This window comes from Hippopotamus amphibius, chromosome 9 (assembly GCF_030028045.1).
Source record: "Hippopotamus amphibius kiboko isolate mHipAmp2 chromosome 9, mHipAmp2.hap2, whole genome shotgun sequence".
Lineage (NCBI taxonomy): Eukaryota > Metazoa > Chordata > Mammalia > Artiodactyla > Hippopotamidae > Hippopotamus > Hippopotamus amphibius.
The window spans coordinates 57,410,394-57,431,375 of NC_080194.1; the positions used below are offsets into that span (position 1 = coordinate 57,410,394).

Sequence of the window (20,982 nt, forward strand, 5' to 3'; positions counted from 1 at the left end):
AGTGGCACCATGTTTCTTATCGGGACCTCCTGTTATAAGACAGCTCAGGCAGTGGTTATCATCAGGCCTGGCCAAGGTGAGTGATCTCGACCAAGGTTCCTAACACGCCTGCCTGTTAAACCACTGATGTCTCTGTCACTGACTCCAGGCTCTTTCTTCGGTCTTGAGGCTGGGCAACGACAGGGCTTGGAGGCCTGTGTGGTATAATCCAAAACCTTAGAGAAAGAAGTAAGGCTGCTTAGATATCAATTAGCATGGATAAGGATGGAGAAACCACCAAGGAAAGTTCTTTACAGGTTTTTCAGGAAGACGCCCCCATTCAGCCCTCGATCACTAAAGTGAGAGAAGGAAATGGAGGGTGTAGTATTGTATGTGGCACCTTGAATTGGGCAAAATGGACAGAGTGGTGGTGGAGACTGGTGGTGGGCTGGGGTGGGGGAGGGGCAGTTCCCTTCTGATTTGATGCTCTCATCTACACTGGGCATTCTCAGAAGACATTCGTGAGGGATATGAGAGTATAAATAGCTCCTTAGTGTCTAGGTGTCAGGCTGTGGGCCAGGTCCTGGGGGTACAAGAATGAGGAAAGCACTGCCGCTGCCTTCAAGGGTCTCCCTGGCTGGTGGGAGTCAGATGGGAAATCCAGGCAATAATGCAGTCTGCTAAGCACCTAGGCAGGGTGTGATCTTGAGCACAGGGGGTACACCTGAATCAGGGAGAGGAGCAGGGAGGTCATGAGAGCTTCCTGCAGGATATGCTGGAGTGTTTTTGTTTTGGGGGGGTTTTGTTTGTTTTATTGTGGTAAAATACACATAACATAAAATCTACCACCTTCACCATTTTTAAGTGTAGAGTTCAGTGGTGTTAAGTACATTCACATTGCTTTGCAACCAATTTCTGGAAATCTTTTTATCTTTCAAAACTGAAACCTTATACCCGCTAAACAATTCTCTATTCTCTTCTCCCCTCAGCCCCTGGAAACCTCCATTCTACTTTCTGGCCCTATAAATATCACTGCTTTCGGTACCTCATACAGGTAGAATCATACATATTTGTCTTGTTGTGCGTGGCTTGTTTCACCATGCATAATGTCTTAAAGGTTCATCCATGTTACAGTATGTGTTAGAATTTCCTTCCTTTTAAAGGAGGGTATGTATGTACCATATTTCCTTTATCTGTTCATCCATCGATGGACATTCTGGTTGCTTCCACCTTTTGGCTGTTGTGAATAATGGTGCTATGAACATGGGTGTACAATCATCTCGTCAAGAACCCACCTTCAGTTCTCTTGGGTTTACACCCTGCTCTGGACTGAAGTGTGTCCGCCCAAACTTCACATGTTGAAGCCCTAACCCTCAGTGTGACTGTATCTGGAGACAGGTAATTAAGGTTAAATGAGGTCATAAGGGTGAGGTCCTTAGGACTGGTCATCTTATAAGAAGAGGAAGAGAGATCTCTGCCCCTCACCCCATGTGCATGCACCAAGGAAAGGCCATGTGAGGCCATAACAAGAAGGCACTGTCTCCAAGCCAGGATGAGAGTCCTCACCAGAAACTGCATTGGCTGGAACCTCAATCTTGGATTTCTAGCCTCCAGAACGGCGAGAAAATAAATTTCTATTGCTCAAGCCACTCAGCCTATGGCATTTTGTTATGGCAGCCTGAGCTAATACAGATCCAGAGTGGAATTGCTGCATCATATGAGAATGCTATGCTTAATTATTATTATTATTATTATTTTTTTTTTTTTTGAGCATCTGCCATACTGTTTCCCATAGTGGCTGCACCATTTTGCATTCCCCCCAACCTGGAGCTGACTTTTGAATAGAAGGTAAGAGGGGGTGGAGAAAGAGACCAGCACCTGAGGAAGCAGAGAGACCTTGAAGGAACAGTACATGTGGCCACATCAAAGACAGGAGGGACGGCAGGGATGAGCCTGAAGCAGTGGGGAGGAGGTGGATCCCCTAAAGTTTGCTCTTTACACTGAAATCCATGGAGAGTCCTGAGGGATTTAAAAGTGGTGGGGTTGGGTGGTGAGAAGGGTTGGCATCATTAGATCTGCTTTCCAAGAAGTTCACTGACAGGAATGTGGAAAATGCATTAGACACAATAAGACCATTAGAGGAATTCAGGGAAGCAGTGACAAGGGCCTGAAACACAGCACCGGGGATGCAGGGAGGCCTCAGAAGGCTGTGGAGGAGGCTAAACCACAGGCTCCGAGACAGAAAGGCTGGGATTTAGGATGACTTCCCTGGTGGGCAGACCCTAGGTGGCCCCCATGATTCCCCAGTGTTCCTACCCTGTGTAATCTCCTCCCCAGATGGGGCAGCACCTGTGACTCACTTCTGGGCAACAGAACAAGGCAAAGGTGAAGGGATTTTGCAGATGAAATTCAGCTGCAAAGCAGTTCATTTTGAGTTCATCAAAAGGGAGAGCATCCTGAGTGGCCTGACTTCATCAGGTCAAAACCCTTAAAAGAGGGACTGGGCCCTTCCTGAGGTGAGAGACAGTCCTACAGGCTTGATGATGTGAATAGTCATGTTAGGGAACCCACGTGCCAGGACCTGTGGGCAGCTTCCAGCCAATGGTCAGAAAAAGCAGTCAGACAGTCGCAAGGACATGAACTCTGCCCACAACCCAAGAGAGCTTGGAAGCGGCTCCTTCCCCAGTAGAGCCTCCAGATGAGAATGCAACGCAGCCCATCCACACCTTGACTGCAGCCTTGTCAGGCCCTGGGCAGGGGACCCAGCTCAGCCACATCCACACTCCTAACCCCCAAAACTGCAAGATCATAAATACGTGTTGCTTTAAGCTGCCACGGTTGTAGTAAAGCGTTATGGAACAACAGACAACCAATACAACCTCCAAGGTTCCTGGAGGTGCCACCCTAGGAAACGGTGGGGGAGCAGGAGGGGGTGCTGACAGTTACAGCCAGCGCTTACGGAGTACTCACTATGCGGCAGGCACTGTGCTAAGATTTCATGCAGCTGATTTATTACCCACAATAGTCAATTGTGTTCACTGACCATCGTACAAGGGAGTCCCCTTCTTGAGAAAGGGAGGCAGGCCAACCCAGGTTTAGCAGCATACAGCCTCTGTTCCTTCCTCTCCAAGCCCTGGCAAACAATTCCCAATCAGAAAGCATGTGGTTTCTGCTTTAGAAATTCCAGAATCTATGAGCCCTTAATCAAGGACTTTTTTTCCTTTAGTTACTGCCAGCTGGATTTTAGTATGTGCCATGAAGCCTACTGAAATTTATGTACCTAGCAGAGAAGAATGAGCCTCGAGACACTTCGGGACTCATCTTCTGCTACATCTTCCCTGAAGAGAAGGCGAGAAATATTAAGACACATTTTTCATTAGAAAAGAAGTTTTATTTAGGGAGACATAACAGTGCAAACAAAAACATTGTTTCACTTCTATGTATAGACACAGCAGCCTGGATTTTCAGCCTTTCAACTCTCCTTAACTGCAAGTCAGCAGGGTCAGAATGTAGGATGTAGACAGGTGACTTATGCGGAAACATGAAATACAACAGTGATAATCTCCCGAATGTAGAGCTATCAAGGTTCTCAGCTTTTTTAGAAGGTCATTTTCTAAGACCATAATTTGTTCCCATCCTTTAATCTCTGTGGAACAGAAACCAACCATTCTTACCAAATGACACAGCAAAAAGAACATGCATGTTTTTCTTTAAAAGTTTTGAAGAAACGTAGTCATTAAAAAGAATTTAAATTACGCCTAGAACACCACTTTATGGAATAGCATTAAACTGTCATTATGGTGCTTTAAAAAAAGCCAACTTGTTAAAGAGGAGCTGATGGCTTCTGTTTCTGCAGGAAACACTTGTGACATTGTGGAAGTCCCTTTTTCTCCTCTAGTAGGGCAGGGGGAAACTACTCAAGGCATGAGAAACTTTGTAACTTTCAGGAACTTGAAGAACAATGACTGATCAAACCGCATGCTTTAACAGACCAAGTATTTTTACAGTGAAAAACAGAACCCAGAAACACAATACATTTCATCTAAAGCAGGCAGGACAAAACAATCACAGATTAATATCTATTGTATTCCACAAATGACACAGTATCATCTTTGCCAAACTTTTTCAAAGGTTTCATTTTACTTGTGAAAAAAAGGGCGAAAATGCCAAAAACTGCCGAGAAGGAGCCATTTATTTCATCCTAGGGCCCTCAGATGAAACCTCAGTTACTATATAATTGGACATTTCAATCAACATCCCTTTTCAAGAGGTTATTCTGGGGGGAAATTACCGAGACCAGGACCTTCGTAACTTTAATTGCCCTAATCATTGCGAGGCAACACTGAACTTGTACTGAACTTCAAAGTGATCACAACTTACTCCACAACAAAAATCTGAGAACCATCACTACTTACATTCAGAAACCTATCCCTTTGCAGAACTATTCCTCTCTCCATCCACAGGCTAAATGAGCCTCCCCTCGCTTGCAGAGGACTTATTTGCCTTTTAAAATCAAATTACAGTTGCCCACAAACTAGGATTTATTATAATGGTGTGTTCATTTGTTCAAATATTTACAGAATGCCTATAACATGCCAGCCATTGTTTTTCAGGAGCTTGGGATATAACAATGGGTGAAAACTCCCACCCTCATAGATCTTTGATTTATCCTGGAGATGAGCGAAAGAAACCAACATGGTTTGGTTGGTTTCTCCTAGGACCTTGGGTCTGGAATAAGATCACACCTGGTGGCCAGAGAGAGAATAGCAGTCCATGCTGGCTGCCTGATCTCTCCAAGCTACTGTTCCCCACTGGCTCTCTTAACTAACATTTTCAGTCTGACTCTAGGAAATGATGTCAGTTACTCAAAGGGAACCACAGTTCATTCAAAAGTGTGCAAACATGGTTTCACTAAGTAAATGTACAGCTGAGACTTACTGTAGGAAGCAGCAGCTTTCCACAAGGGCCGCGGGAGCCTCCCTGCCGTGCGGCTCTGTCCCCAGCCATTAGAGCACAGCTTCTTAACCTGGGGGAGTGTGGACCATGATAACCCCTGAAAGTGTATTTAGTGTTGTGTGTATATCTAAGAGAGGGTCCACAGCTTTCAAGAATATATTTACAAGAGGGTTTGTAACCTCCCAAAAGTTTAAGAGCCTCTGTATTAGAGCACCTCTGCCTGTCCCTTGGTGAACTTAAACATGGAGCTGGATACTGCTGTCAGAACGATCAGTCCCAGCCCCAGCCTAACACTGGTATTAATGAGGCTGGTTTAGAGGCCTCACGGTGGTTTATCAAGAAGACACAGGCCAGAAACAAAGTCAGCTGTTACTGGCGGTGGTCATTTAGGATCTGTTTGTCCCCTTTTGTAAAGCAATGACTGACTCCTCATCCTTGGGAATCTGCCTCCTCAAAAGTAGTCCTTTCTCTGCATCTGCATCCTTATTCTTGCCCTGTCACTGGGTTCATCAGTACCATTTTTTTTTTTTACATTCCGTATATATGAGTTAGCACACAGTATTTGTTTTTCTCTTTCTGGCCTACTTCACTCTGTATGACAGACACTAGGTCTATCCAGCTCATTACATATAGCTCAATTTCATGCAGATGCAGAGAATGGACTGGAGGACACAGGGCTGGAGGGTCAGGGGGGCGAAGGGGAAGCTGGGATGAAGTGAGAGAGTAGCATAGACATATATACACTACCAACTGTAAAATAGATAGCCAGTGGGAAGTTGCTGTATAACAAAGGGAGATCAACTTGATGATGGGTGATGCCTTAGAGGGCCAGGACAGGGAAGGTGGGAGGGAGTCGCAGGAGGGAGGGGATATGGGGATATATGTATAAATACAGCTGATTCACTCTGGTGTACCTCAAAAGGTGGTACAAGAGTGTAAAGCAATTATATTCCAATAAAGAACTTAAAAAAATAAATAGTCCTCCCTCTAAGCCAGCAGTAAATGGAGGAGTTAACTTTCCTAATAACACCTTTTTCTCAAACCAAAATGTATGACCAGACATCTACATCAGACTCTTAGAGCCATGACTGTTCATGGACAGCATCATGTACCCCCAGGCTTGTATTCCCAATGCCCTGCAAGGTAAGGTACAAAAGGCCACTGGAGCTCTTCCTGTTCAAAATCACTGTCTGTGTTATTGTTTAGTTCAAGCTTCAGCCTGGGGGATACGTGGCTAAAGAACCTCTGGGAAAAACTGTAACTAGATGCTCAAAACCATCAGCTATAGAAGTGATGGGAAAGAGAAAAACAGTATGGTGTCTTCTGAGAGCACAGAGCATTTACTGGGAGTTTTCTTGAAGGGTCTTCAGTGTGGTCACTCTTCCTCTTGCTACCTGCCTCTGTCTTCACTGCCTTTTACTCCTAGTCTCTGAATTCCTCAAAGATGAGGACCTGCTTTATTCACACTCATGTAGCCAGTCACTAGCGTGATGTCCAGGACATCACAGATGTTATTGGAACTCAGAGACTAGGGATGGAGGAATGCACAGAGGTTAAGGGATCTAATTAAAGAATTACATGTGACAGGGCTTAGAGAGTTCCTGGTCTCCTAAAATAATGTATCCACTTTTACCACTTCAAACTATAAATTAGGGACCATCTATAAATAAGTTGAAGCTTTTTTGGAAAAAAAAAAAGTATACCATAGAAAAATATATTTCAGAAGTTTTTCAAATGGTAAAAAGAAACCAGTGTAGAGAATTGCAATGAAACATCTCAGATATAGTGATATAAAAATGTAGCAAAATCGATGATTTAGGTTACTGACATTTCTAAGTCACACTATCATTCAATGGTAATAAATATTATGCAGTAAGAATAATTTAAAACACTGATTGCATCTTGGAGATTTACCATTAGCTTTCCATCTCAGAAACTATCACAGAAGCACAAATAAAATCTGCTTTTGTGACTATTCTGAAAGGCACGGAGCAGCTTATGTAATTAGATCAGGTAAACAACAGTCGCTAAGAGCCATGCATAAACTTTGAGGGTCCTTAGGTTTATTCACTGGCAGTGTATTAACTTTCTAAGAATAAAAGCAGGGAGGTCCACGGACGTCATTTTAAGAATTTTGTATAAAATGTAAACATGATTAGGATCTATTTACATGATCAGAATTGGAAAAAGGTTTTTGATATTCTGGGTCAGCCTTAAATGTTTATGAAATAATGTTTGGGTGATACACTATATACCCACTTGTAACATTTATTCTATAATTCCCCATCAACGCTAGAATGTTCTTCCCAAATGGCCTCAATTCCGACATCATACGATTCTAAATTTAAATGAAGTTGTAAAAGATGTTCTTAAGTATAAATAAACTGCGAAGTTGTTCTGGCTCCGAGCACACCCATGTGGCAGATGTCATTTATACGTTCTGATCAGAATAGGCAAGATGTCCCTCACTTTAAGCCTCTGTGTTCTATGAATTTGTTTAAGTAACATTCTGTCTCAAACGTTTTTGATAACAGAGGAAAATGCCCTGCAGACAAGCTCTTCCAAAGTGATTGGGTTAACTTGTTCTTTATGTTCAGCTTTCCCCACTGGGCTCTTTTAGAAGCATTCTTTCCTGTATGGAAGTCACAATTAAATAGCCTTTTGATTCTATCTTATTAACAAAGTTCTCAGTCAGAGCAGCACTTGGGTCCGCTGCAGCAGAGGGTATCACATAGTGGTTAGAGGATCTCAGTTGGCCAAGGTTGATAGGTGGCAGGTTCCAGAGCCTGGTGTATGAGAACTGAGGCACTAGCAATTCTTTCAAAGTAGAACACTGCCAGGAGCGGGGCCACCTAGGGGTCCACAGTCAGCCAGTGAATATTTTTCTCATCCAACAGCCACTAGGGCACAGATGAGATTCATATTAAATTATACCCTGACAAGTTTATTATTATTTCATAAAACAAAACAAGAAAACTCCCAAAGTCCTTGCTTTCCAGTAGCTCTGAGGCTCACTGCACCATCCGTACATAAAGGTGTTTTCCTCTGAGGCACTAAAAGGTCTACTACTCTTACTGGGATTAGTCTTTCCACGTTCCATCTGATGAGGAAATACACACCTATGTTTGCTGTGGCTTGTTTCCACATTGTCTCACAGGAAGTTCACGAACCATCCTCCACAACACTTTGTTGACCAACGTTTTCACCAGGGACTCAGTAAGACATACTCAGTATCTCTGCCAAGAACCATCTATTGAGAACCAGCTGGGTACCTGCCAGAGGTGCTTCAGCCAAAATGAATCCCATGTTGCCAAAGTCACTGATCTGAAGTTTGTGGGAAAAAATCATCAGCAAGAAGTATCCAGAAGTCTCTGTCGAGCATTCTTGTATCCATTATTTACTTCTGTTACATTGTGTACATTCAAATCTGTCAAAATGGAAAACAAGTATTTATGACGGAAGTCCCGTGGCAGGATACACTGGTGCTAATTAACTTCTGCTATAAATCTATCTCCTGGTCTTTGCCTTACCTAGTTAATCTTAGCCTCACTGCAGAGTAGCTGAAGTTGGGTCAGGGTGACAATTAAATGAATAAAGTCTCAGTCCCTTTTGTAAGAGATGAAGAATGACAGACAAGACAATCAGAAGTATAGGGAGAAAAGCCAGTAAAACAAGACAAAAATTAGCAAGAATGACATCAGAGAGGAATGCTTGAGCAAGAGATGGAGTATGAGACAGACAGAGAATGAGGAGAAGGAAGAGAGCACAATCCAGAGAAAGCACTGATGTTTTTCCCTTTGGAAATCTGGGGCAGCGCCAATGCTTTCCCCTCTTTCTCCCAGGACTGAGGGGTTTCACCTAAGACCACACCAGGAAAATGGTTTAACAACGGTGGGCAGAGTAAAGACTGTCAATCATTCATAAAAGATCGCTGCAGGGGTGCTCTGTGGGCTTCCCTAGCTTCCACCCTGAGAGCTAAGCCCACCTTTGAGCTCTGCCGTCTGGTCCCCCTGCTCCTCTGCCATCATCTCCACAGGTTCGTGACTTTTGCCATCAACCACGTCCATCTTGACCATGCCAAGGTGAGTCAGAAGATGCATGGGGTTGATACCCTGACAATTGCTTTTAATATTCTCCAGGACCTTAAGACATTTGTACGACTTGAGTTCACTAATATTCTCCTCCAAGAAAAGAATGTAGAGGCTCAAGTCATTGTACCCTTCCGACTTGAAACGCACAACGTCAAAAGTGGGCAGGATTTCATATACTTTGAGAACATCCGTCTTCTGTCGGGATGGAACAAACAGCATGTAGATCACCACGGGAGCTAGCCCGACGTACACCACCAGGTTGATGAAACTGAGCAACTGGAAGATGCCGACGGCGATGAGCTTGCACTGGAACTGATCGGGGACAGTGCTGTCATTTTTCAGAATGCCGGACTTGATGCTGCAGACGAACTCATCCGAGAGGGAGGAGAGGCTAAAGTAATAGCCCAGGTAGACGCTTGCTGACAGTATAATGCTGAGTGACAGCACCCGACAGCTGATGTACTTGACAATTAAATTTTTGGAGTTTTCCTTTGTCTTTAAGTACTGCTCCACAATTGGGTACTTAAAGTGGCTTTCTGACATCTCCCACAAACTAAAGAGAAACAAATAAAGATAATTTAAACCTTTACCAAGACCGTCAAATAGAAACACATTCAAAGGTATCACACCGAAAATCTCCAGCGCCTTCCCTCCCACACTTCTCTACCTGTAACTTCACTAGAGCACCAGGGAATAAAATCAGGTTTTTGTTTTTTTTTTAAAAAAGAAGAATGAAAAGCAATAATAAAACACTTTCTCCTCTTAATATTTTAAGGAAGGTCTAGTTCGTTAAATGTCCTACTTGTAAATTCTTAGAACAACTCCAGGCACCCAGTGAGTGTTAAATGTTTGTTAAATAAATTTGATAGTTCTTATTCTGCTATTTTTTTAAACTATAATTTTCCATTCAGGTGTGTAGAATATGGTAAAGAAGATTCTTCTAGCCTAACTAGAACACACATGCCTCCTACAGACAAGCAGCGAGAGGCAGACAGCTGGGCGGGTGTGGGCTTAGCCTGTGGGCCCACAAATCTGGTCCAGGTCCCAGGTCTCCAACTCAAAGCTATCAGACAGTGTTTTCACCTGGAAAAAAAGGTGCAGGGAGGGGGTAAATAAATGCAGTTATCTGTAGTGATGTTCTGAGGATTAAATGATAATGTACTTTAGAAAACGCAACAGTGTGTGAACTATATTAAATATTTTTAAAAATGAGAGCTATTAATATTATTGCTATTGTCAATAACTAAAACCAGAGGAAGAATGTGCAAAAAGCAAGGCGCTGTCTACTTGTTCCCCATTTCCCTCACACCTGTTCTCTGCACACAGGCCTCATAACCGTCTGTGCTTCTCCATGAAGGGGTTGCTCAAAGCAACTAGCACCGCATTTGAGGACATGAGACAGTGACGCTTCTCTCCACAAGGGAAGGACTCCTGATAGGAGGACAGGTGCTGGGGCAGATAGGTGGGGGTGAGATTTGGGGAGAGTGGGCCTTCCTGGCTCCCATAGTGTGTGACCAGTTGGATGACAGTCTCCCTTGTACTGGTTGTGCGAACCCTAAGCCCAGATGGGCAGGAGAAGGGCTGTGAACTCATACTCCCAAATCCTGATGGGCTAGCTGCTGGGGGCTGAGTTACCTTTGCCCCATCTCATTAACTTCCGGAGCCGGGCAAGCACCGTCTCTCAAGTCATGGTCATGCATGGTCTTCGCGGCTCTAATTGCGCGGTTGTAAACTTTGTCAAGTTCTTCCATGATAAATTCCAAATCTGAGCAAAGATGAGGAGCAGCTGTGAAACGCCAGAACAGGGAGGGCAGGTACAGCAGGATCGCCACCAGTAACAGGATGTAGGGGAAAAACTGAAAAATAGGAGAGCAAATCATGGGATCAACAGACCACCCCCACTGATGTAACCATGCTAAATGCTGCTATCGGTTTTCTCATTTTGACACAAAACTGCATGCCCACGTCGCTTTTGAAAATCAGGCCCCTTACCCAATAAACTACTTCTTATGGCTAAATTCACCTGTCCAGGTAATACCTGACACTGGTAGCTACCCTCTCCCCCTACTCTGATAGACTTTAATTTGAAATAATTGGCAATTACATGGTGACACAAGGTATCTCCTCTCTAATCACAGAAGGAAACAAAGAAATAAAATTATTCCCATCCTTTAGAATAATCCCTCAACAAAATCGCAATTAAGGAACATGTAAATGTCATGGTAGCCTCTGGGTTCTTTTTTTCTTTTTTTTTTTAATTGCTACGGTTTTAGGAAGTCACTAAGGCTTTTAGAACTCTGTTGTTTTCCTCTCTGGAATCTGGAAGAATGACACAGAAATGCATAACTTTGATTAAAACAAATCAGAAAAAATACTGGTTTCAGTGAACCAGTAATTACCCCAAGAAACAGCTGAAATAAGCAGGTAAAATTCACAAAATGCAGAATGGACCTTCCGTAGTGGGGCAGACCGTGAGGACCGCTCAACATCCTCATTTTACAGCCAGCTAATCCCAAGTCCGGAGAAGCCAACCACAATGGGCGACAGTCATGAGGGGCACATTACCATTAACTACATTTCAGGCTTTTATTTGGATTTCTCCAGTGTTCCCATGATTATCTTTCTGTTTCAAGATCCCATCCAGGGTATCCATTGCATTTTGCTGTCACATCTCCGTAGACACCTTGGTTCTGTGACAGCTCCTCAGTCTTTCCTTGTTTTTCATGAAGAGTCATGTTTTTAAATGCATAAAATAACATAAATTCAGAAAGGAAAGGGATGATGTTGATACATAGCCATCACAGCATGAAAAGACAAATCTGGACATGCTTCTCTATGCACACATTTCATGGGATCTAACAGATGGCCCAACAACACAGAACTCAAGTGATGACAAGTAAAAAGCACTCCAAGTGACTTCTGTGGGTGACAGTCCCAGGCGGCACTAATACCACTAGAGAGTCTCGCCTACTTACATACATATATTTTAATGTTAAGTTTTAGTTTGAAGTACATAAAAAATAAAGCTGCCCTGCTGTTTTCTTATCCCAGTTGGTGGACTTCCTGATGCTATCATGGAGCCCGCTTTAGGAATCCCTGCCCCAAGGGCAAGAGAGATGGCCCAGATGGCTCCCAAACTCCACAAAGCCCTCACCAACGCAGATGCTTCCCTTTGGGGCTCTGGCATGGGATGGGGTCCTCAAAATTACTAACCCAATTTGCAAAGAGCTGCTATACAATGACACACACAACAGGCTGTGATTAGCTGCATTTTAGCTACATAATTCAGCTGGCTACAGTGAAATGCAGTGTTCCTTCAATCCTAGTCACTCTGAAGAGGGCCCAGTAGTACAAAAAGTTAACTGTGTGACGTAGAGTTTGTGCTGCTTCCAAAACTGAAAGAACCAGGCATTTCCTTTGGGAACCACAGAGGGAACACTATTTCTAACTCGGGACTGTGGAATATGTGTATAAGTTACTTTTGTTTCAAAGCTATTTGAATAACAGCATTTTACCCCAAACTGTTCTTTTGAATTAGAAAGTGACTGTTTACAGTCTGTGGCAATTTTTCTAGCCTGCCAACACAGTGCAATAATTAGCGCCAATGAATAGTCCAACACAGTTCACTGCAATTAGAAAAATGAATGTTTAAAGGTATTACACATTGGGTTGTTTGCTTTCTTCTAAAATATCCTTGTACCTTGATCACCTCTAGAGGAACGTAGTTGAATGCCCCGTTTCTTAGTTTTTCCCCGTAGTTAAACCTCTTTTTTCTTTTTCATCAAAAAAAAAAAAAAAAAAAGGTGATTTGCAGTGAATCTGAAGCAAGGTGGTTTTAAAATGAATTCAACTGCAATCAGAATCCAAAAAAGCATTTCATTATAGTCTTTAAAATCCTTTTGTCCAAATAAGGAACATGGAAAAACTACCAAGCTTTACGAGTGCACCTGCTGGATGGGAATGGCTTTGTTCCTAAGCTCTGTCTACTCTCAATCCATTCTGAGATGCTCAGCATCTTTCAAAGCCATGATTGTGTGATTCTGTACTTAGTGCTGAGCTCTTCCAAAGTTGGTGAAGCTTCTCAAAGCAAGGTGAAACCAGGAAGTTGCTACCCTTTTCAGTCTATTTGCCTTAAAATTTTGCTTTGTCTCTGGAAAGGGTTGTAGAACAACAGACCCTCCAGGTAGCAGGAACCTTGGAGGGGATCCGGCCAAGCCTCCTTCCATGTTCAAATCCCCTCTACCTCATCTAAGGCAAAGAAGCATCCAATTAGGACTGAACAACTCCTCCGGTGAAATGGAAGTGATCATGTCTTATGGGATTAAATGGAGATGGGTAAATTCACTCAAAAACATCTCCTGGGTACCTACCAGGTGCCAGGCAGTGGGCTGGGAGCACAGCCCCACAGAGTAAGTGCACAGTCTGCCCCAGGACCACCCAGGCCAGGTGGGAATACCAGCTAAGAATTACATAATCAAAACGTAAAAGTGATGATCACAATATATGTAGGTACCAAGTACTGAGGGAATAGAAATGTCCTTGGGGAGGTCAGGGAAGGCTTTGTAAAAGAGGTAACATCTGAGCTATGTCTTAAGTATAGTGAAGCAAAACAATAATAATGGCAAAACCATAAAGCCCTATTCTGTTAAGACTCAGCTCTCCGTGGCCCTTCAGACATCCTCTTCCCTCTGCCTAGAATTCTTCCTTCTTGTCTGCCTGGTGAATTCTCACTCACCCAGGGCACCAAAGTTAAATGAGCAAGCCCAGAGCTGAGGAAGAAGTAAGAGCTGAGGCTGGAAGGGTGTGTACTAGGTTGAAAAACTCATGTCCACCCAGATCCTCAGAATGTGACATTGTTAGGACAGTTTTTGCAGATGTAACTAGTGAAGATGAGGTCACACTAAATTAAGGTGGCCCTAATCCAGTGACTGCTATCCTTCTAAGCAGGCCACAAGAAGACACAGAGACACACAGGAGAGAAGCCATGTGAAGACGGAGGCCAAGACTGGAGCGATGCATCTACAAGGCAAGAATGCCAAGGATCACGGGCTACCACCCGAAGCTCGCAGAGAGGCACGCAACAGACCCTTCCCCTGAGCCCTAAAGAAGGAACTGACTCTGCTGACACCCTGATTTCCAAATCTAGGAGGGAAGACATTTCTGTTGTTTCAAGCTACTGAGTTTGTGGTCATTTGTCACGACAGTCCTAGGAAACTCATACAAGGGGAAGCAGGGACTGAATTATAAAGCTCCCAGTTTGGGAAGCCACTGGTGGAGGGCACGATGGACATCTACTTTAGAAAGATTATTACAGCCATGGAGAAAGGAAGACACTGGAGAGGAGAGACAAGGTAGGAGGTGGCTGCAGCAAAGAGGGGGTAAGTGATAAGCACTGACTAAAGTAGCAGCAGGGAGGAGAGGAAGACAGACTTCAGAGCTACACAGGCCAGGAAACACACATTCCAGTGCCCAGCTGGAAGTGATGGATGGGAAAGGGGAAGAACTAAGGCTTATCCTGGGTTTCTAGCTTACATGAGGGCACGGGTGGTGGTACCATTAGTTGAAATAAAGAAAGAAGGAAGAAAAGATTCAGAGCAGAGGGGAGTGAGGTGGGAGTCAGACTTCAGAACATGGGAAAGTTTGAACATGAGATACCTATAGTTAAGAACATCCTGGTGGAGACATGTAGTAGATAACTAAAAATAAAAGACGAAAATCTGGCCATCCTTCCAATTCTGGATTTTGTAGCATATAGATGGTCAAAGCCAAGAGCATGGTTGGATCTTCCAAGGGGAAGGTGTAGAAGAAGACAAGAGAAGCACGAAGGACATGAGACCTTAACGTTTAAGGGTCAGTTAGCAGGAAGCAGGTAAACCAAGAACAAATTCCATAGGGAAAGCAATACACAAGGATTCATGAAAGATGTTGGTTCGTGAATGTATGTTGTTTGGATAGTAACACATTTAAAGATAACCTCAAATATGGGAAGTCCAATGAGTGAAGGGCTCCCCAGAGAGGCTAATGTGTTCCATCAGCAGGTTACAGGGGAGAAAGAACAAAGGTGGTATGTCATTCTATTCTGCACCCGAGGCAGCAGGCTTCGCTCTGGGTGACATTCTGGGAGGGACCGAACAGAAGGAAAGACCTGGAAGAGAGAAGATGGTGAGCAGAGCACTTGTGTGTGAAAGAAGAAAAGACTCCTGTCAATAGAATTAGAACCAAGTTACAAGAAAAAACTCTCCTAAAGATCTGTATGAACATGGAACGGACTGTCCTGTGAGGCGGGGAGTTCTCTTTCCCTGCATCATCTGGGAGGGCCATAGACCCCTAGATCAGGCGTGGGCAAACTGTTTCCTGCAAAGGGCCAGACAGGGAGTGTTTGTGAGCCATATGGCCTCTGTCACAACCAGGCAACTCTGTCATCGTAAAAAAGCAGACACAGGTAATGTGTAAAGGAATGGGCATGGCTACGTTCCAATAAAACTAACTGCAGAAATGGGTGATGGGCTAGATTTGGCTGGAGCGTGTTATGTCCGTTTGCCAGCCCCTTGCCCTGGATCTTTGCTTTGCAAAGAGTGGTCCACAGACAAGCACCCTCAGTATCACCCGGGAGCTTGTTAGAAATACAAAATGCAGGCCCCCATCAGACCTACTGAATCTGAGTCTACATTTCAACAAGATCTCTAGGTGACCTGCGTGCACACAGAGTTTGAGACACACTGGTTAGATGAGTGGTGTCTACACTGGGGCCCAAGCTGGCCCAGCAGAAGCAGACTCTCCTGTAAAATGGATGAAAACCACATTCCTGGCCTTAACCCCATGGGTTCCAACTTAGTAGTCTGGATGGGGCCCAGGGTCCTGTATTTTCACATGGATAATGCTAAGGTTTGAAAAACTCTGGTCTGGAAGCCTCAGAGAACCCCTGCAACTAAGTTTCTGTGAACCCACTTAGAGGAAATAGAGTAAGATTTGACAACTCTGTTAATTTTATGTCCTTGTTCTTGTTTTTCGTTTTTGTTTTACAGTCAAAAACTGGCTTTTCTGTTTCAGAAAGAAATCTTGCCTAACAGGTACCTACTTTATAAACTTGAACAAAGAGAACAGAACACCCCAAAAAGGCCAGTTATCAAACAGTCCTAGAGTGCCACCTGTAGGCCCCTTGAATGCACCCACATTTCCACCAGACTTCTCAGAGGTACTAGAGGCTACCAGACATAAATGGAGTGGGAGAGAAAGGGAGGAGAAAGAGGGCAGGAGAAATGAAAGAAGTAGGTGGGGAGGGAATGACAGCATGGATTCTACCACTGCCATAAACTACACCAATACACATTTCAATATTATACTGAGTAACTTCTTTGGGGGGAAACTGGGTCTTCTGGTTTTAACTCTGGCATCAGAACTGAGTTGAGAAGTGTTCACATAAACCCGGTGCCTCTAACCCCCTCATCGTGAGCGCTAGTCAGAAAGCTCCTAGAGAACTAAGTCTGGTTCTGATGAGGACCTGCAAGCCACCTCATTCCCCTCCTCCTTTCCATATGTGTTTTGAGCACCCACTATGGGCTATGCATTGTCCTCAGGATACAGTGATGAACAAGACACATCATGGTCTTTGCCTGCATGGAACTTAGTCTTGGAAACAATCAATTAAGGAGAATGAAGGCAAGTAATGACCCCATCCCAGGGTGATTCCAGGAAAAGTACAGGCTACTCTGGGAATACACAACCAAGAAACACAGACCAGGGTGAGGTGCAGCTGATACTCTGCTTGACCAGTGGCCCATTTCTAGGATCTGAATGCCTGAGGCAGGGCATGTAGTCTACGGTCTGCACAGCGGGCCCACAGTCTTATTCCTGGACGCTTCACATGGACACACCTGGCCCCTGAAGCAGTTTGAAGTAGCAACATCCCTCAGTCTAGAGGTTCAGGGAAAGCTTCTAGGTGGAAATGACATTTAAGCTGAGACTAGAAAAATGCATTAGGAGTTTACTGGATTTGGGGGTGGGGTGCCAGGGACGGCTCGTAAGCAGCATGTGTGTGAAACAGCCAAGAAGCATGAGAGCTGCGGGAAGTCAGGGTCCCTGGGTACAGGGGGTGGTGGGGATGGGTCTAGAAGTAAGGCTGGGGTGTTTACAAGGGCCAGAGGGAGAGTGAACCTTGTTAGGCAAAAGAGTTTTTGCTTTTTTTTTTTGGTTAAAGAAATAAATTTCACAGGGACACTGGAGGGTTTTGTTTAGGGAAATGACAGGTGAAAAAGAGCGCCTGTGATTATGTGGAAAAGTGAAGGAGGGTAGGAATGACAGCAGCAAGGTGGGCGAGACAATGGCTGGCTGCCCTGGGGCTGGACGGAGGGGTGAAGGGTTTAAGAGCTTAAGAAAACAGACCTGATGGGGCTCAGTGACCGACAGGATGTGGGGATAAGAAATCAAAATGGCCCTCCGATTTCTAGCTGATGTAACAGGGTGGTTGGTGGTGTCTTAACTGAGTTAGAGGTCACAGTGGAGACAGGCAGGAAACAGAAGATCAGCTCTGAGCACACTGTGTTGGAGGCGTGCGGCAGACCTTCCAGTGTTCAAGTTCAGGGTTCAGCTGGGTGTGTGGATCTGGAGCTCAGGAGAGAAGGTTGGGTTGAAGACACAGACCTGGGTATGAACAGCCCACGGACTGAAACTGAAACTAGGGGCATGAGATGGTACGGGGAGGGGCTGCAGAGGAGGCGGCCTAGGACAGAACCCCAACTTCTCAGGGATGGACAAAAAAGAGCCTGTCAGGAAAACTCTGCCCAGAGAGTGAAGACAGCATCTGCAGGAGGGCGTGGTCCACAGGACTGGATATCAGAGAGAAGCCAAGCAGCATAAGCCCTAGCAAGCGAAAATTAACTTAGCAACAGGGAAGCCGTTGCTAGATCAGTTTGATGGTGACAGACGTGCTAAAATGTCAACAGGAAGAGAGACCGTGAGAAGGGAAGGGTTGAGGATGCAGAGGAGAAAGATGGGGAGGAGGTGCTCCTGGGAACGGGGAAGGGGGATCCAGAACACGGTGGGTCACACAGGAGCGAGGCTTTGGTCGGGAGACGGGGCCTCATCCATTCACCAAAAGGGAGGAGAGGGCTGGGGCTGCGTGGGGACGCCGAGGAGGTCCGACAGCAGGGAGCTGAGCGTATTGTCATGTCCGGGCTTCTGTTTTCTCTGGTGGGGGGAGGGCCTCGGAAGGCAGGAGGTGATGACAGGGAGTGAGATGTCCTAACACAGCTCCAGGTAATGATGAGCTCAGTGAGGCGGCCACGGGAATGGTGACAAGTGGAAAGGAGGTGAAAGTCCTTGCAGACAGAGAATGGTGCACCAGATGTGTCACCTGGGAGGACACAGAAGACACCCTGGGGTAGAGAGCTCTTACCGAAGTCTTGAATGAGTAAGGGGTTGGGGATGACATAGCTGGGTGTCGAGAACAAAGAACGAATCTAAGGAGGTGGGTTTTTACATGAAGTAAGCACAGCCAGAGTGAGGAACAAAGATCTGGAAAGACGACACACATCTTCACACCCACCCCAAAATAAGGAGCTCCTGGGTTAACGGTGGGCTTCCCTCTACTGGACAGCTCTTCTCCTGGAAACACCCTCTTGGTGCCGAGCTGAAGTTCACTAACTGGTAACTTTCACCCACAGGTTAGAGTCCAGACTTCTGAAGCCACACGAAGCAAACCGGCACCTTTTTACATGTGAAAAACATCTGAAATCTGACAGAGGCCATATACTCTACCCATCTGGCCGTGGGACCTTGGACAAGGCATCACCTGCAGTGGTCCTCAGCATCCCTTCTGCGAAATGAGGAGCCTGGAGGAGATGGTCCCAGCCAGCTCAACAGTCACAAGTCCAGTGAATGTGGAAAGGCCAAAAGAAAACTGACAGGAAAAGGTTTCTAAACTTGAAAAAAGAATCCAGCAACCCAACATCTGGGTATGTACTCAAAAGAACTGAAAGCAGGGACTTGAACAGGTATCTGTTCACCTAGGTTCACAGCAGCATTATTCACAAAAGCCAAGAGGAAGAAGCAATCAAGTGTCCATCAATGGATGAATGGATAAACAAAAAGTGACATATACACACAGCAGAATATTATTCAGCCTTTAAAAGGAGGACAATTCTGATGCATGCTACAACACAAGTGAAACTTGAAAAGATTATGCTAAGTGAAATAAGCTAGACACAAAAGAACAAATATTATTTGATTCCACTTATACGAGGTACCTAGAGTAGGCAAACTCAAAGAGAAAGAAAGCAGAGTGGTGGTTGCCAGGGCTGGGGAAGGGGAAACAGGGAGTTAGTGTTTAATGAGTACAGAGAGTCAAACTGGGAAGACGAAAAAGGTCAGAGAGATGGTCATGATGGCTGCACAACGATGTGAATGTACTTCATGCCACTGAACTGCATCCCTAAAAATGGCTAAAACGGTAAACCTTATGATGTGGATACTTTCTCTCTCACACACACACACACACAAAACTTGAAAAGGAATCAGTGTGAGAATAAGGCAGCTGTGATTACGGAAGAAAGCCACACTAATGTTTAAATCCTATCTTATCTGGATCTCCTGTGGGTCTGTTTCTAGTTTTGGGTTTTCTCTCGTCCTCTGGTTATTTCTGAATCGGAGCAAGAATCGGAGGCTCTGGATGAAGTTACTTCCTCCAGTAAAGACTGGTTTATTTTTGCTTCTGGCTGGCAGGAGGACTAGAGACACTGACAATCCCAAATCTCTTCCATTCAATTGGTACTGACAGAATTAGAGACACAGATGTAGAGAACAAACATATGGACACCAAGGGGGGGAAATGGTGGGGGGGGCGGGGGTGGATGAATTGGGAGATTGGGATTGCCATATATACATTACTAATAAGAAAAAAAGTATCAAACTGTACACTTTACATATATGCAGTTTATTGTATGTCAATTGTATCTCAATAAAAGTTCTTTAAGAGAAAAAAATATGCAGTTTATTGTAAAAAAAATAAATATATGCCATTTATTATATGTCAATTGTATCTCAATAAAAGTTCTTAAAAAAAATCAGTACTGATACGCTTTGAACTAAGACTCTACTATGAGGGCTGGCTGAACTCTGGATCACCCCTTCACTCCTCAGCAATGGCCTGTCAAGCCTGGGGTGTTGACCAGAGTCCTTCCAACTTGGCCTGTTCAGTTTTTGTCTCCAGCCCTGAGAATCTGGCAAGAATTCTGTTCTGATCCTCAGCCAAAGTTCCTCCAAAACAAGCTAGAAGAGCATCCCCGGAAAGAGAGCTCCTTCATCTTTCACTAGCATTGACACCTTAAGGCTTGGCTACCCACACTGCTCTACAAGACTTCCCCTCCTACCCTGCAGGGGCGGTGGGAGCCCGGAGACCTGATTCTCATCTTCCAGCCAGCAACGAGTCCTGTGACTCCTGGTCGTGACCTCTCAAGGCACCCTTATCCTCACACGTAAAATGCACTTGGATCAGAATCTCCGAACTTCTTCCTGCTCTAAAGGTTTTGCAGTCTCTAAGATCCCTGCCAACTCTTACATTAGACAATCCCAGAATATGCATTGTCCTTCTGTAGATCCATCAATGCCCAGCGCAGCCACTGATAACAACTTTCCATTCTCAGAAGACCATTAAAACAAACAGACTTAAACTACAACAGCATGCATTTAGATTTGCAAACAAAGATGTTCAGTTTCTAGAACTGTGCCCATTCATATGGAAAATCCTTATGACTCACTGCCCTGGCTACTAAGTCATGCAAAGTTCATGAGGACTCAGCTAAGGGTAAGGCCAAAAGTCAAAGAGAAAAGCCCAACCCCAAAGCAGAAAGGAGTCAGTGTAGGGCATCACTGTGAAGAATGGCACACAATACACGAGGGGAACAAGCCTGAGTCACAGCAAAGGGCTTAAATTGTTCTTTTAAAAAAGAAGTATCCTGAC

The 20,982-nt window shown here is 44.6% G+C and overlaps 1 protein-coding gene across 1 annotated transcript in view; it reads right to left on the minus strand.

The window, feature by feature from the left end:
- Positions 1 to 3,368: 3,368 nt before the first annotated feature.
- The window catches only part of PANX1 (pannexin 1), a 45,028-nt gene continuing 27,414 nt past the window's right edge, over positions 3,369 to 20,982 (minus strand). Inside the window, exons 3-5 of the mRNA XM_057750970.1 lie at positions 10,662 to 10,882; positions 8,921 to 9,579; positions 3,369 to 8,362 (exon numbers count right to left, since the gene is read on the minus strand). Of these exons, the coding sequence (XP_057606953.1) occupies positions 8,283 to 8,362; positions 8,921 to 9,579; positions 10,662 to 10,882 (960 nt within the window). The 3' untranslated portion in view covers positions 3,369 to 8,282. The remainder of the gene's footprint in view (positions 8,363 to 8,920; positions 9,580 to 10,661; positions 10,883 to 20,982) is intronic.